Source organism: Mesoplodon densirostris, chromosome 17, assembly GCF_025265405.1.
Source record: "Mesoplodon densirostris isolate mMesDen1 chromosome 17, mMesDen1 primary haplotype, whole genome shotgun sequence".
Lineage (NCBI taxonomy): Eukaryota > Metazoa > Chordata > Mammalia > Artiodactyla > Ziphiidae > Mesoplodon > Mesoplodon densirostris.
The window spans coordinates 50,255,784-50,271,049 of record NC_082677.1 but is presented as its reverse complement, the minus strand read 5'-3'; the positions used below and the strand labels follow the sequence as shown (position 1 = coordinate 50,271,049).

At 37.3% G+C, this 15,266-nt stretch overlaps 1 protein-coding gene across 6 annotated transcripts in view; it reads left to right on the top strand.

Moving 5' to 3' along the window:
• Positions 1–15,266, top strand: part of MYCBP2 (MYC binding protein 2) — a 269,886-nt gene that overhangs the window by 118,872 nt on the left and 135,748 nt on the right. For all 6 annotated transcript variants that reach the window (XM_060080239.1, XM_060080242.1, XM_060080241.1 and 3 more), the window contains exons 24-30: positions 1,857–2,029; positions 2,925–3,050; positions 3,138–3,265; positions 6,882–6,973; positions 8,938–9,072; positions 13,325–13,408; positions 14,591–14,687. In XM_060080239.1, coding sequence (XP_059936222.1) covers positions 1,857–2,029; positions 2,925–3,050; positions 3,138–3,265; positions 6,882–6,973; positions 8,938–9,072; positions 13,325–13,408; positions 14,591–14,687 — 835 coding nt within the window. The remainder of the gene's footprint in view (positions 1–1,856; positions 2,030–2,924; positions 3,051–3,137; positions 3,266–6,881; positions 6,974–8,937; positions 9,073–13,324; positions 13,409–14,590; positions 14,688–15,266) is intronic.

Here is a 15,266-nt window from a genome sequence, read left to right as displayed (position 1 = left end):
TTTGAATGCTCATAGGGCGTGTACACTGCCCTTACCAGAGTGGCTCATCACAGGACTTAACCGTTTTTTCCCCCTTGCATTGTTTATTTGGCCAGCCTTAGTAGGAATCCAGGTAAGTGGAAAGGTTGAAGTGGAATGGGTGAGGAGAGGGAAGACTTCCTCTGTCTTCTTTCTTCTGCCCATTCCTGCTTTCATTTCCACCAGCCATCCCAGTCTAAAAAAGCCATGTTTTCTGTCAGTCCTGAGGCCTGATTCCTAGTGAAGGAATTAGAGTGCTTCCCAGGTTGCTCGCAAGCTTGCTATCTCACTTGGGCATTTTGTGGGAAGACTTGGAGGCCAGAATTGAGTTGAGTAGTGCTTTTAGGTCTCCCTAGCAGCAATGTACAGGGTAGATTAGATAACAAGAGACTAGAGGTGAGTCGTGTTATAGTGATTCTTATGAAGACATGAGGTACTGAGAACCAGAATTAGAGTGGTCACAGTGGAACAGAGGGGGTAGAGAAACAAATGATGTAAAAATAGAATTGTCCTCAATTATTTACTGATTGGAAGTCAATGTACAAGAGACTTAGTTACCAAAGAGCAAGCTCTGGTTTGGACCTAGGTTTCAATTGATGTTTGATTTTCTATGACCCCTATATGTTTTATTTTTAAATGAAGTAAATTTGAATTAACAAAATAAAGTAGAAACTGGCAGTACGGAATTTGTTTCTGGATACATTTACTAAATTAGAAATGCATTCTCTAAATTAGAGAGAACAGTAGAAGTAGATTCTAACAGTATAACTAGAATCATTTCCCTGGGGTCTTAACAGAACTCCAAAGTGCGGTATCCGATTACTTGAACCTTGCCTTTTTCACATGTGGTAGCAGTGGGCACAGATGATCTCAAATGCTTGCCAGGTCCTTGATCATTTACCCTTTATTCTAAAACAGAGATTAAAAGATGAAGGACAGTCTCCTCCTATGTTTGAGTAAAACAGCTGGAAGGTGGAGAGTTTGTTCCTTTATCCTGACTTCTGGCTGCTTTGTGTCCTTTGTGTTTTTCAGTAGGGTACGTGCATTTTACAGCTGTCACAGACATTGCAGATTCAGTATTAGCTTACTTTGACTTTCCTTCCGGCCTGAGTCTGCCTCCTTTTGTATTCTTAACAATAACTTCTCCTGAACAATTAGAAACTTTTAACATTTGAAAAGAGCAGATAAATATTAATAGCAATTTTATTGCCCGTTGCAAAACTTACAAAACTAACACATGAATCTGTGTTGTTATTTTTTAAAAAGCAAAGCAAAAATACAAACAGGAAAAATGATGTCCTTCTCCAAATCTTTTTCTTCCCCCATACCAAATCCCACTAACCTTCTCTATGGGTCACAAGTATTAGGTTTGGTTTATATTGTTTGATACCTTTTTTTTTTTTTTTTTGCTGTACGCGCGCCTCTCACTGTTGTGGCCCCTCCCGTTGCGGAGCACAGGCTCAGGACGCGCAGGCTCAGTGGCCATGGCTCACGGGCCCGGCCACTCCGCGGCATGTGGGATCTTCCTGGACCGGGGCACGAACCCATGTCCCCTGCCTCGGCAGGCGGACTCTCAACCACTGCACCACCAGGGAAGCCCCACATTATACTTTTAAGTATACTGTTGCTCTGTTATTCATGAAATGTGATCTATATTACTGTTTTGTTCGAATTATTTCATTTATAGTGACATAATCACTTTATTTATATCTTTAGCTCAGATATGGAAAGTCATGAGCTACGTTTTGTCCTGTTTAAGCTGGCCGTATTATTCTCTTTGTATTGTCAATTATACTTCACGGGTTTTATTATACTGAAATTATTCTCTTTCTTGCAAGGTTTCGACCAAACACTAGAGAACTGTGGTGTTACAATGCAGTGGTTGCTGATGCCCGATTTCCCTCTGCAGCAGACATGCAGTCCCGATGTAGTATTCTAAGTCCTGAACTTGCCTTACCAACGGGATCAAGGGCTCTCACCACCCGGTCTCATGCAGCTTTGCACATTCTAGGTAGGGTTGGTATTTGGTGATCAGCTAATTTTCATTAATGTGTGCTGAGGATTTTTTTTAAGAGTATTTATATTTGTATATCATTCTGTCATGTTTGTTAAACAGTAATATGCTAGGTGCAAAATAAGTTAAATCCTCTAACTTTAAGAGGTTTACCCTACAGAAAACAGTACATCAGACTTACACCAACAACCTGAACGATTCATATATGCCCAAATATAAAGCAGCCCTGAATATAATTTTCCTAATATGTATCTTGTAAAATAATGTTTTTGCTTAACTTGAATATATAAACTTTAGTGATGTAGGTTAAATATTCAAATGTATAATTATAATATTTAATTTTTATACATTATTTAAAATAAATTCTATAAAATATGATATGAATTTTATAGTTACCGCTTCTGTTTCTTCTTCCATAATAGTTTTCCACAGCACATCAACTTCACTTCTAATTAAATGATTTGAGACATAGCACTTTTACAACATCTGGTAGCCATTGTAAACATCCAAAATTATCACCGATTAAGGTTATCTCAGGCTACTGTGTCTTCCTCAAATAGTACTTTAAGAATCAATCTAAAGTGATTCAGAGAGTTTGATAAAAGGAAGAACCTTGTAGGGGCTCAAAGATTAAGCTATTCCAACTTTTCAGAGAGATAGTTTTGTGTGAAACATTGTCATATAGCTTATGTTTAAATATGATAATTACCCAGGCAGAGGGTAATTTTTATTGGCTGTAAAAGTATCTTCCATGAAATGTTAAAGCTTGGAATAAATTTGTTGAGCACATTCAGAATTTATTGTTTTCATTTATCCCCTCCAGCATCTCATATTATAAGTACTCGGGGAAGTTTTAATTTAGGGAGTTTAATTTTTGTTTGTTTGCTTGTAGGTTGTCTTGATACCTTGGCAACTATGCAGGATTTAAAGATGGGTGTTGCAAGTACAGAGGAGGAGACTCAAGCAGTAATGAAGGTTTATTCCAAAGAAGATTATAGTGTAGTAAACAGGTTTGAAAGTATGTATATTTATGTTTAGGAAATATTGTCTTATAAATGAAATGTATGGATATTTTAAAGCATAAGTTATCATTTGCATCTTTTAGGTCATGGAGGAGGCTGGGGTTACTCTGCTCACTCGGTAGAAGCTATACGTTTTAGTGCTGACACAGACATTTTACTTGGTGGTCTCGGTCTGTTTGGAGGTAGAGGAGAATATACCGCTAAAATTAAGGTAAAGCAGTTCATTCGCACTGTTGCCTTTTGTGTTTGAAGATAAGTTATTTTGACTTAATTTATTATTTTATAGAAGGCACCTTTGTATGTGCCTACTTTCTTGTAGCCGTTTTAATTTTATTTATTTATTTTTGGCTGTGTTGGGTCTTCGTTTCTGTGCCAGGACTTTCTCCAGTTGTGGCAAGTGGGGGCCATTCTTCATCGCGGTGCACGGGCCTCTCACTGTCGTGGCCTCTCTTGTTGCGGAGCACAGGCTCCAGACGCGCAGGCTCAGTAATTGTGGCTCACGGGCCTAGTTGCTCCACGGCATGTGGGATCTTCCCAGACCAGGGCTCGAACCCGTGTCCCCTGCATCGGCAGGCAGATTCTCAGCCACTGCGCCACCAGGGAAGCCCATTGTAGCCGTTTTAATGATAAGATGCAGGGGCATTCTGATGTAGCTTTAAAAAGTTTTTAGCATTTTTACTGCCAAATACTGTGTAAACAGACATCATCACCACAGGCATGGGGACCAGGGATGAAGTGAGTAAGGGGATGGATTCCATCTGGTAGAGAGTCAAAAACAATCAGAAGTCCTAAGTTTACTGCACTATTCATCTCAGAAAGGGCAACAGTTATAAGCAAAGGACGTGCTCAGTCTGAAAATTCACTAATAGCTTGAATTTTCTGTTGTCACATCATCCGATTTTGCTCTTAAAGTGAGAGGGACAAGTGCACTTTGTGCCTTAACTTCAGTAGCAGGCTTCTTAAAAACTTCTCAGTGAAATACTGCTGTAGTCTCAGGCCTTATCTTCCTTAACCAGTCTACAGAAGTTAATCCAGTCCAGCTCTTCTTCGATACGGTTTCTTCACGTGGCTCCCAGGGCACCACACTTCATTTTCCTCCCATCTCCCTGGCCGCTCTTCTTAGTCTCCTGCTGGCCACTCATCATCTTCCCGACCTCTAAACGCGGCAGTGCCGGAACTCAGTCGTGGACGTCTTTTTCAAGTCTACTCACCCCCTCGGTGATTCAGCCTTACGGCTTTAAGTATTTTTTCTCTTATCACTCTCACACTTAATAGACCTCCAAAGATATATATACAACTGCCTACTCTGCATCTCCATGTGGATAGCTTACAGGTATTTGGGATGCAACATACTCAAAACTAGGCTTCTGACCATCTCTCTAAACCTGCTGTTCTCTTGTCCTTCCCCATCCCAGTTAACTGACTCAGAATAGAGATAACTTCGTTCTTCCAGTTGCTTAGGCCAAAAACCTTGGAGTCATCCTTGCCTTCCCTCTTTCTTTCACACCCCACATCCACTCTCACAGCAAATATTGTTGGCTGCACTTTGAAAATAAATCCACGATCTAACCACTTCTAAAAACTGCCCCTGGTACCAAGTTGGTCCAAACCACAGCTGCTTGGAGCATTACAGTAGCCTCCCAATTTGTATCTGCTTCTGTCCTTGCTCCCTTCGGTCTGTTCTCAACATAGCAGAGTGATGCTCTTAGAACGTACACCAGGGTATGCCACTCCTCTGTTCAGATTCCTGCAGTGTCTTCTAGTATTAGAATAAAAACCAGGGCCTTACAAGGGCCTGCAAAGCACCATCAGAACTGACTTCCATCACCACTCTGACCTTATGTTATACTAGTTGCTTCACTCTGACCTAGCCATACTGACCGACCCTTGTTCCTCACACGTGCCAGGCATAGTCAGACCTCAGGACCTTCACACTTGCTACTTACTCCCTCTGACGGCAGCTCTTCACTCTGATACCTGCAAGGCTCACTTCCTCTTTACCTTAAGATCGTGACTCCTTGGTGAGCCTATTTAAAACTGTAAATCCTCTCCCTTACCACAGACTTACTTCCAGTAGCCCCCCCCGCCCCTCTTTTTTGTTTGCATTGTTCACCCCTGTATGCCCGGTTCTTAGAACCCTGCCTGGCACACAGTATGTGTTCAAAATTATTTGTTGAACATAAACAGGGGAGCCAAGTTAGGGGCAAATCATTTAAGGACCTTTATATCATGCTCAAAGAAGAAGAGAAACCATTGAAGACTTTTAGATTAAGGAAGTATTCTAATCAGATACTCATTTTAAAAAGACTGCTGTGGGTTATTCAAGAAAAGCAAAAACCCTTAACTTTGTGGAGTATGGGTTAGAGCAAGGAGAGAGTGGAGAGAAGAACTAATTAGTTCATATTGAACTCTTCCAGCTCGTAACACTGCTAACACTGGTTGCACTGACGAGCTTTGGTACCAGCAATAGGAGAGATACAGTGCTGGTGGAGAGATTTGGAAAAAAGGATTCTCCCAGGGTTTTTAATCTGAGTGAGTAGGTGAATGATAGTGCCATTAATCAGAGCCGGGAAGGCAGGAGGCAGGAGAGATGAGTCACCTTACAACTGGGGAGGTTGAGCTGCCCGGGGAATCCCAGGCGCAGACTAGGATCTGAGGTGGAGACAGATTTTTAGACTATTAGCATATATAGTTGAAAAATGGAGACCTCGAACAGAGTAATTGTCCAGTAAGTTTTAATGTCCCTGTCTCTTCCTTCTTAGGCTTTTCCTCACCTTTCTTGTAGTTCACCTACTATAATCGTCAAGAGAAATAAGGATTTTAAAAATATGTATTAGTCCATTTTTTTAAAAGAAAAGATCCCTTCCTCATAATTCTCATTTACTTTCACTTAATTTCATAACTTTTCCTATTGGATATCTTCTTTTATTCTTTTCCTGTCCTCTGCGGTCCTCCCCCTTTTTTATAACTGTTTTTTTCCCCCCTTACTCTTTCTATCTCCTTTTCCCATGCCATTTGAGCTATTTTTTGTTACCTGTTTTCTTAAGGATCCTCTCCTTCTATTATTCCTCAGCTACTATTTTTCTAGCCTTTTTTTTCCCCCACTGGGTATTTTTCTAAGTGTTCCACAAGTATCGTTTCACTTTTTTTTTTTTTTTTTTTTTTTTTTCTTTTTGCGGTATATGGGCCTCTCACTGTTGTGGCCTCTCCCGTTGCGGAGCACAGGCTCCGGATGCGCAGGCCCAGCGGCCATGGCTCACGGGCCCAGCCGCTCCGCGGCATATGGGATCCTCCCAGACCGGGGCACGAACCCGTATCCCCTGCATCGGCAGGCGGACTCTTAACCACTGCGCCACCAGGGAGGCCCAACACAAGTATCGTTTCACTTAATTCTCACAATTACAATGAAGTAGGCACTGCTAGTGTCCATCTCCCTTTAATGGATGAGGAAACTGGGTCCTAGGATCTCACAGCTAGTTATGTGTTGAAGCAAAATTCTACTACATTTGGAAGCTCACTTAGAACTTAGAGTTCTCTCACCTTCAGATGTTTATATCTGGTACAGAACATTTTTGGAGCATTTGCTATAAGTAGGCGAATATATAAAATAAGGAAAACTGAGGTTAATACAGACCATAAGACATGTGTTTCTTAATTTAGATATATAGATTTGTACATTTCACTAATAACATTTTTTTTAAAAACAGGTACTCTTTTACATTCTGTAGTGTCCAGCATATACTGGAGACACAAAATTATAAACATATTATTCAGCAGACCTGCATGACTGAGTGACTGGGCACAATATGTTTTTCTCCTCTCCCCAGCTGTTTGAGTTAGGTCCTGATGGAGGAGATCATGAAACTGATGGAGACCTTCTTGCAGAGACTGATGTGTTGGCTTATGACTGTGCTGCTAGGTAAAGATTTCTTCAGTATTCAGTGTAATCCTTGCATACTTAACATGACATATTTATTATAAGTGAATAACACAATTTAAAGAGAAAGTTTTAAATAATCTGTGATCAGATGCTTAAGAAACTAAATTATATACTAGGTAACATAACTGTTGCTTTTAACAATGCTACATTAAAACTAATAGTATCCTTCATATTTGTATTTCACAAGATAAATTGACAGTTTCTACATTGAAGATGGAAATATACATATATTTTGCACACATATTTTCATGCATCACTTAGAGAACACCATGTATGCTAGTGTTCTAGTGATGCAGTACAATTATTTACTACCGGTAACGTTATGTAAACTGTGTCAAATAGTCATAGTGGGTTGTACTTCAAATCACCTGTATGCTCTGACACCAAGCCTATAGTATTTGCTTGATTATAACATGCTTGGAGAGGTGGCCAGCTTTACTGAAACCTCTCAGGAGGTAACCAGAATCAGGATGTTTATTTATGAAGGTTCGTTAAATAACGAAGAGACTTCGATTTTAAGAATTATCTCAAGACTGTTATGACAAGTTAGTGATTTGAATCAGGGAATATTATGATGAGAAAAAGAACGGATTTGGACTTCATGATAATGGTAGTATGCTGTCTTTCCCAATGATAGCTACATTAAGAAAACCTTCTGTGGCATTCATAAGCTTTTTGTTAATGAAAATGTATATTTTCTGAAAATGGTAGTAAGGCATTGAGTTTACTTTTAACAGACAAATACTTTTGAGAACAAAATAGTAAACCTAAAGAAAAAATTGACTGTTTCTTCACTTTAGGCATTAACCAATATCAGGAGATACTGTTTCAGTAACTTCTTAATGTTATACACAAATGAGGATTAGGGCAATTTCAGGAAAGTTAATTAATTAATTAATTTTTAACAAAGCCTTAAGATGCCATTGTTATCACTTTTTTGAGCGTATGATTGTGTGAGTCAAAAATACAGTGTATGGTTTTATGTATAGAGAATCATCTAGATTTTCTTCATTTGCCTCCTAACAAAGCCCAGATCCCTAAGGCTGGTATTAAAGGCCTTCCACAATCTTTCACAGCGTCTTTTTAAACCTTCCACCTACTACTTTTCTATATCTGTCTCAGTGCTTTAACCTAACTGGACACCTGGCCACTTCCAGACCCCGTTTTGTACTTTCAGACCCCTGCCGATCTGTTCATGACAGTCTTCCCCTTCCTCAACATCTTTATTCTTCTCTCTGTCCCAGCTACAAGCAATATGCACTCCTTCCACTATTACCTAGAACTTTGTAACTTGGGTATATCTTTATCAGATGCCCTTATTTGTATACATGTGTTTTCTCTCCTCCTAATTTAATAAACTTTTTGTGTAGTTACTGTGTGACAGGCTCAGTTCTAAACACTTTGTCTAAACTCAATTCCCAGAACAGTCCTAGCCTATGAGCTAGATATTGTTTTTATCCTATTTTCAGATGACGAAACTTAAGTCACAAAGAAGATGTAGTAGTAACTTCCCCAAGGTCACCCAGCTAGCGAGTTACAAAGTCAGGCCTTGAACTCAGGCCATCTGACTCCAGAGCTCTCGAAAGACTTTAACTGAATACATGAACTTTAAAGTTCAAAGTTTTCCAACAAAGCTGGCATTTTTTTTAACAACAGTTAAAAAAAATTGTCTTATATTAGTATGAAAACTTTATAACATTTAAGCAAGTTTTAGAACTCAAGATGAGGAGGAAGAAATGTAATACCATCACTGTAGCACCAGTAACTATTATTTGTGTTCTTGTCCAAACTTTTTAAAATAGAGGTTTTTTAATGTTGTTTGACAAGAATCTTATAATAATACAGTGTATTTCATGTTTTGTTTATAAAGAATTTAAAAAAATAAATGTATGTAACAGAGGAGTACAAAGGCATTGTCTTTGATATGTTAATTTTCCTCTTAGAGAAAAATATGCAATGATGTTTGATGAACCAGTCCTCCTGCAAGCTGGCTGGTGGTACGTAGCCTGGGCTCGAGTGTCAGGACCCAGCAGTGACTGTGGATCTCATGGACAAGCTTCTATTACCACAGATGATGGGTAAGCAGAATGTTTAAGTATTCCTTAAGCAACTCCCATTTTTGTTAGTGGAATATTGTTTTGAAAGCTCAGAGGTCTTTTAGTAGAGTAAAAAATCTTTGTAGGTCTAGAGCATAATATGACCTGCTAAAAATTAAATTCGTATAATCGCATGCCAAATTAAGGTAAGACAGAATGTGGAGATAATAGAACTGGTATTCTTTGCTCTTGTCAGTTGGCATTTGTGTGTATTTCTGGATGTTACCTTGTTTAAAAGCTTGTTTGCAAAATTAGAAATTATACAGAGGAAAATGACAAGGATAGGGAGTTTGGAAACCATGAAAAAGAAATATATACATGCCATAAAATTTGACAGTGCTTATGAAAATACTTTATAAATTGCAAAACCTTAATGATATGAGATGTGATAGTTTTAATAAAATGTAAAGGGAAATTTACCGTTTAAATTTCAAGTATAGAGCACTTCCCAGTTTATAAAATACTTTCATTTATATTATCTTGTTTGATGCCCTCAGTAACTTTGTGAAGTGGTTATTAGCCCCGTTTTTACACTCGGGAATAGAGAGACAAAAGGTGAAATGATTTGCATCAAATTGTATGGCTACTGTGTGGCAGAACCAAATCTGGACCTGGAGTTTCTTTTTTTTTTTTTTTCTCAAAATATTTTTTTTTTAATTTTACAAATTTAATCAGTTATACATATACATATGTTCCCATATCCCCTCCCTTTTGCGTCTCCCTCCCACCCTCCCTATCCCACCCCTCCAGGCAGTCACAAAGAACCGAGCTGATCTCCCTGTGCTATGCGGCTGCTTCCCACTAGCTATCTACCTTACGTTTGGTAGTGTATATATGTCCATGCTGCTCTTTCACTTTGTCACAGCTTACCCTTCCCCCTCCCCATATCCTCAAGTCCATGCTCTAGTAGGTCTGTGTCTTTATTCCTGTCTTACTCCTAGGTTCTTGATGACATTTTTTTTTCTTAAATTCCATATATATGTGTCAGCATACAGTATTTGTCTTTCTCTTTCTGACTTACTTCACTCTGTGTGACAGACTCTAGATCCATCCACCTCATTACAAATAGCTCAATTTCATTTCTTTTTATGGCTGAGTAATATTCCATTGTATATATGTGCCACATCTTCTTTACCCATTCATCCGATGATGGACACTTAGGTTGTTTCCATCTCCGGGCTATTGTAAATAGGGCTGCTATGAACATTTTGGTACATGTCTCTTTTTGAATTATGGTTTTCTCAGGGTATATGCCCAGTAGTGGGATTGCTGGGTCATATGGTAGTTCTATTTGTAGTTTTTTAAGGAACCTCCATACTGTTCTCCATAGTGGCTGTACCAATTCACATTCCCACCAGCAGTGCAAGAGTGTTCCCTTTTTTCCACACCCTCTCCAGCATTTATTGTTTCTAGATTTTTTGATGATAGCCATTCTGACTGGTGTGAGATGATATCTCATTGTAGTTTTGATTTGCATTTCTCTAATGATTAAAGATGTTGAGCATCCTTTCATGTGTTTGTTGGCTGTCTGTATATCTTCTGTGGAGAAATGTCTATTTAGGTCTTCTGCCCATTTTTGGATTGGGTTGTTTGTTTTTTTGCTATTGAGCTGCATGAGCTGCTTATAAATTTTGGAGATTAATGCTTTGTCAGTTGCTTCATTTGCAAATATTTTCTCCCATTCTGAGGGTTGTCTTTTGGTCTTGTTTATGGTTTCCTTTGCTGTGCAAAAGCTTTTAAGTTTCATTAGGTCCCATGTGTTTATTTTTGTCTTTATTTCCATTTCTCTAGGAGGTGGGTCAAAAAGGATCTTGCTGTGATTTATGTCATAGAGTGTTCTGCCTATGTTTTCCTCTAGGAGTTTGATAGTGTCTGGCCTTACATTTAGGTCTTTAATCCATTTTGAGCTTATTTTTGTGTATGGTGTTAGGGAGTGATCTAATCTCATACTTTTACATGTCCCTGTCCAGTTTTCCCAGCACCACTTATTGAAGAGACTGTCCTTTCTCCACTGTACATTCCTGCCTCCTTTATCAAAGATAAGGTGACCATATGTGCGTGGGTTTATCTCTGGGCTTTCTATCCTGTTCCATTGATCTATCTTTCTGTTTTTGTGCCAGTACCATACTGTCTTGATTACTGTAGCTTTGTAGTATAGTCTGAAGTCAGGGAGCCTGATTCCTCCAGCTCCTTTTTTCGTTCTCAAGATTGCTTTGGCTATTCGGGGTCTTTTGTGTTTCCATACAAATTGTGAAATTTTTTGTTCTAGTTCTGTGAAAAATGCCATTGGTAGTTTGATAGGGATTGCATTGAATCTGTAGATTGCTTTGGGTAGTAGAGTCATTTTCACAATGTTGATTCTTCCAATCCAAGAACATGGTACATCTCTCCATCTATTTGTATCATCTTTAATTTCTTTCATCAGTGTCTTATAATTTTCTGCATACAGGTCTTTTGTCTCCTTAGGTAGGTTTATTCCTAGATATTTTATTCTTTTTGTTGCAATGGTAAATGGGAGTGTTTCCTTGATTTCACTTTCAGATTTTTCATCATTAGTATATAGTAATGCCAGAGATTTCTGTGCATTAATTTTGTATCCTGCAACTTTACCAAATTCATTGATTAGCTCTAGTAGTTTTCTGGTAGCATCTTTAGGATTCTCTATGTATAGTATCATGTCATCTGCAAACAGTGACAGCTTTACTTCTTCTTTTCCCATTTGGATTCCTTTTATTTCCTTTTCTTCTCTGATTGCTGTGGCTAAAACTTCCAAAACTATGTTGAATAAGAGTGATGAGAGTGGGCAACCTTGTCTTGTTCCTGATCTTAGTGGAAATGGTTTCAATTTTTCACCATTGAGGACGATGCTGGCTGTGGGTTTGTCATATATGGCCTTTATTATGTTGAGGAAAGTTCCCTCTATGCCTACTTTCTGCAGGGTTTTTATCATAAATGGGTGTTGAATTTTGTCAAAAGCTTTCTCTGCATCTATTGAGATGATCATATGGTTTTTCTCCTTCAGTTTGTTAATATGGTGTATCACGTTGATTGATTTGCATATATTGAAGAATCCTTGCATTCCTGGAATAAACCCCACTTGATCATGGTGTATGATCCTTTTAATGTGCTGTTGGATTCTGTTTGCTAGTATTTTGTTGAGGATTTTTGCATCTATGTTCATCAGTGATATTGGCCTGTAGTTTTCCTTCTTTGTGACATCCTTGTCTGGTTTTGGTATCAAGGTGATGGTGGCCTCGTAGAATGAGTTTGGGAGTGTTCCTCCCTCTGCTATATTTTGGAAGAGTTTCAGAAGGATAGGTGTTAGCTCTTCTCTAAATGCTTGATAGAATTCGCCTGTGAAGCCATCTGGTCCTGGGCTTTTGTTTGTCGGAAGATTTTTGATCACAGTTTCAATTTCAGTGCTTGTGATTGGTCTGTTCATATTTTCTATTTCTTCCTGATTCAGTCTTGGCAGGTTGTGCATTTCTAAGAATTTTGGACCTGGAGTTTCTTGACTCTAAGTCCAGCCTTCTCTATACTGTGTACTCTGATTCATGTGAAAGAGAAGTTCAATTTATTCTTTATTATTCTTGAGCATAAACTGTTTGAAATGGGTAGAAGTTATGTAATCATATATTTCATATAATTTCATTCAGCTCATAAGAGAGCTGACCAGAAAAAGAGAAGACTGATTTATGAGGTGAATTCTGTGTTCCTGAATGTTCAAGTAGAATGCTGAAGATAAATTAAGTCTATTGTTGTAACGTATCCTTTTCAGCTTACTCTAAGATTGTACGGTAGAACTGAGGAGACTGCTTTGATCCTGGACTGTATGATTCCCATATACAGTTCATTCAACCTTGGAATATCATAGCATTTTGAAGCTAAAGTTTATGTTATATCTATTTAATCAGATTTTAAACTGTAAGTTGAAATACTTTGTTAAAAGCTTATTGTTCTGGTTAAAGTTGAGTTTTAACCAGGAGGGAGGGAGCATAGCAGCTACTCACCTAGGAGCTCCCAATCAGTTTCAACTCTTTCATTTAACCCATTAAGGCATTCAGAGCTAGAATTAAAATCAGAAGCATCTTTTTACGTGTATTTTTGTCCTTGAAGAATGAATCTCTCTTCAGTAATGTAAGATTTGAAAGCATGATTGTTAAACTTTTCATTTCCTTCCATGAATCTTGAATAGTGTTGTTTTTGGTTACATTGTTATTTTTTCTCTTCTTAGGGTTGTTTTCCAATTTAAGAGTTCAAAGAAATCAAATAATGGTACAGATGTTAACGCTGGTCAGATACCTCAATTATTATACAGGTATTTAGCGTATTTATAATTAACATGGTTTATTCCTTTAATATAATGAGCTAGGATCATTGTAAAATATATGGCATAATAAGGGAGAAATTATTCGAAGCATTTAGCTACATTTAATAAAAACAGTTAATTTATGTTTTGTATATTTTTTAACATTTTTTTACCTCAAGTTAATTTTAATAAAATATCTCTAATGACTCAGATTATCTGTATTATGCCTATAACAGTATTTTAATAACTCATTTTTTAAATCTATTGATTTTCTTACCAATTTCAGAATGTTCTAAACTTTAAATTAATAAAATTTGTCTTAGAGAAATGAAATCTGAGTGTTAGTTGGGGATTTTAGATGTAGGCCTGGTTGATTTTTTCTACAGTTTTATATTTCTTGTTCATCTTGTGATGGAATGAATTGGAAAATCCCTTACTGCTGAAAAATTTCCACCTTTAATTAAAATATCAAACAATAACTTGCTCATATGATAATACTATTATATTTAACATTATTTAAGAATTTTAATTACTTCATGGTAATTGAGACATATATGGGAACAATGCCTATGTGTGTGCCCATCTATATCTAGGTGATTACTGCAATAATTTTTAGATTAAAGAATTTAAATAGATATAAACCCTCACTAAAAAATGGCATTCTTTAAATAGTAAAAATCAAAGGCAATACCTTTAGAACAGTGATTCTCTGTCTTCTATATCTTTTATACTAATATCTTTAAGAATCTAGATGGTATAACCTCACTTTTTCCAAGATAATATTTTTGTTTGTTTTTATACAATCTGCTATAGTCAGTATTTGTAATATGTAGTATTATGAACATAGCAAGTTGCTTGGACTACTCCTGGGTACAGTGGTTGAGTAACGCTTTAATGGTAGCATTTAATAGTAACATTACTAGAGAACATAAGTTACATAACATTGTCTAGTAAGAGAAGAGAGTTTCTACTACCCAGTCTTACAAAGGTGAGATTTAGAAGATGAGGTACTTATGTGCTAAAAATTTTGCTTAGCATTGGAAAATGTTTGTAAAAAGCCCCATATTGGGATTTTGCCTAACAAAAATGCTTAAATGTTTAATTTGTTTTGCCATTGCAAAAATGTATATTTGAGAAGAAAAATGTCTGTGGACTTTCCAACATAAATTTATGTGTGTATGCTACCTTCAGACTTCCAACCAGTGATGGCAGTGCTTCAAAAGGCAAACAGCAAACCAGTGAACCTGTACATATTTTAAAGAGATCTTTTGCAAGAACTGTCTCAGTGGTAAGCCATTTTTTAAAATTTCAGCTTTTCTGTCCAGTGCTGAGTTTTGTTTTGATGTTTAGCACTTAGCCACTTTTCTAAGAGTTTATCTTAGCATAGCTTTATAATTCAGCTTTGTTTATATTAGCTTTGACATCCCAGGCCAAAGAATATGCACATTTAAATAATGGAAAATAGAGTTGTTGACTGATTTTAACATATCTTGCTATTTCTGAAATACATGATGAATTTTCTTATAAATTATGTATGAACACATGCTGAAGGAGTTAGAAAGTGAAGGAAAAGTTGAGTGGTATTAACCAAGAATGTTACTTTAATGCTAAAGAATTAAGTAGAAGGGTCGTATATCTAACTAGGGACTTTGTTGAGTTACCTGTCCATCCCCTTCGTACATTTAAAGACATGATGCCATTTGGGTTACCAGTGTAGAATGGAAAGCCAATAAGATGTAATTGAAACACCATGGTGTTTCAGCTCAGGAAGTCTGGATTAAATTCTTGCTCTTTCATTTGTTAGTTGAGGACTCTTAGGAAGGTTATCTCGACTATATCATAGCATCATTATGAATTTCTGAGTTAA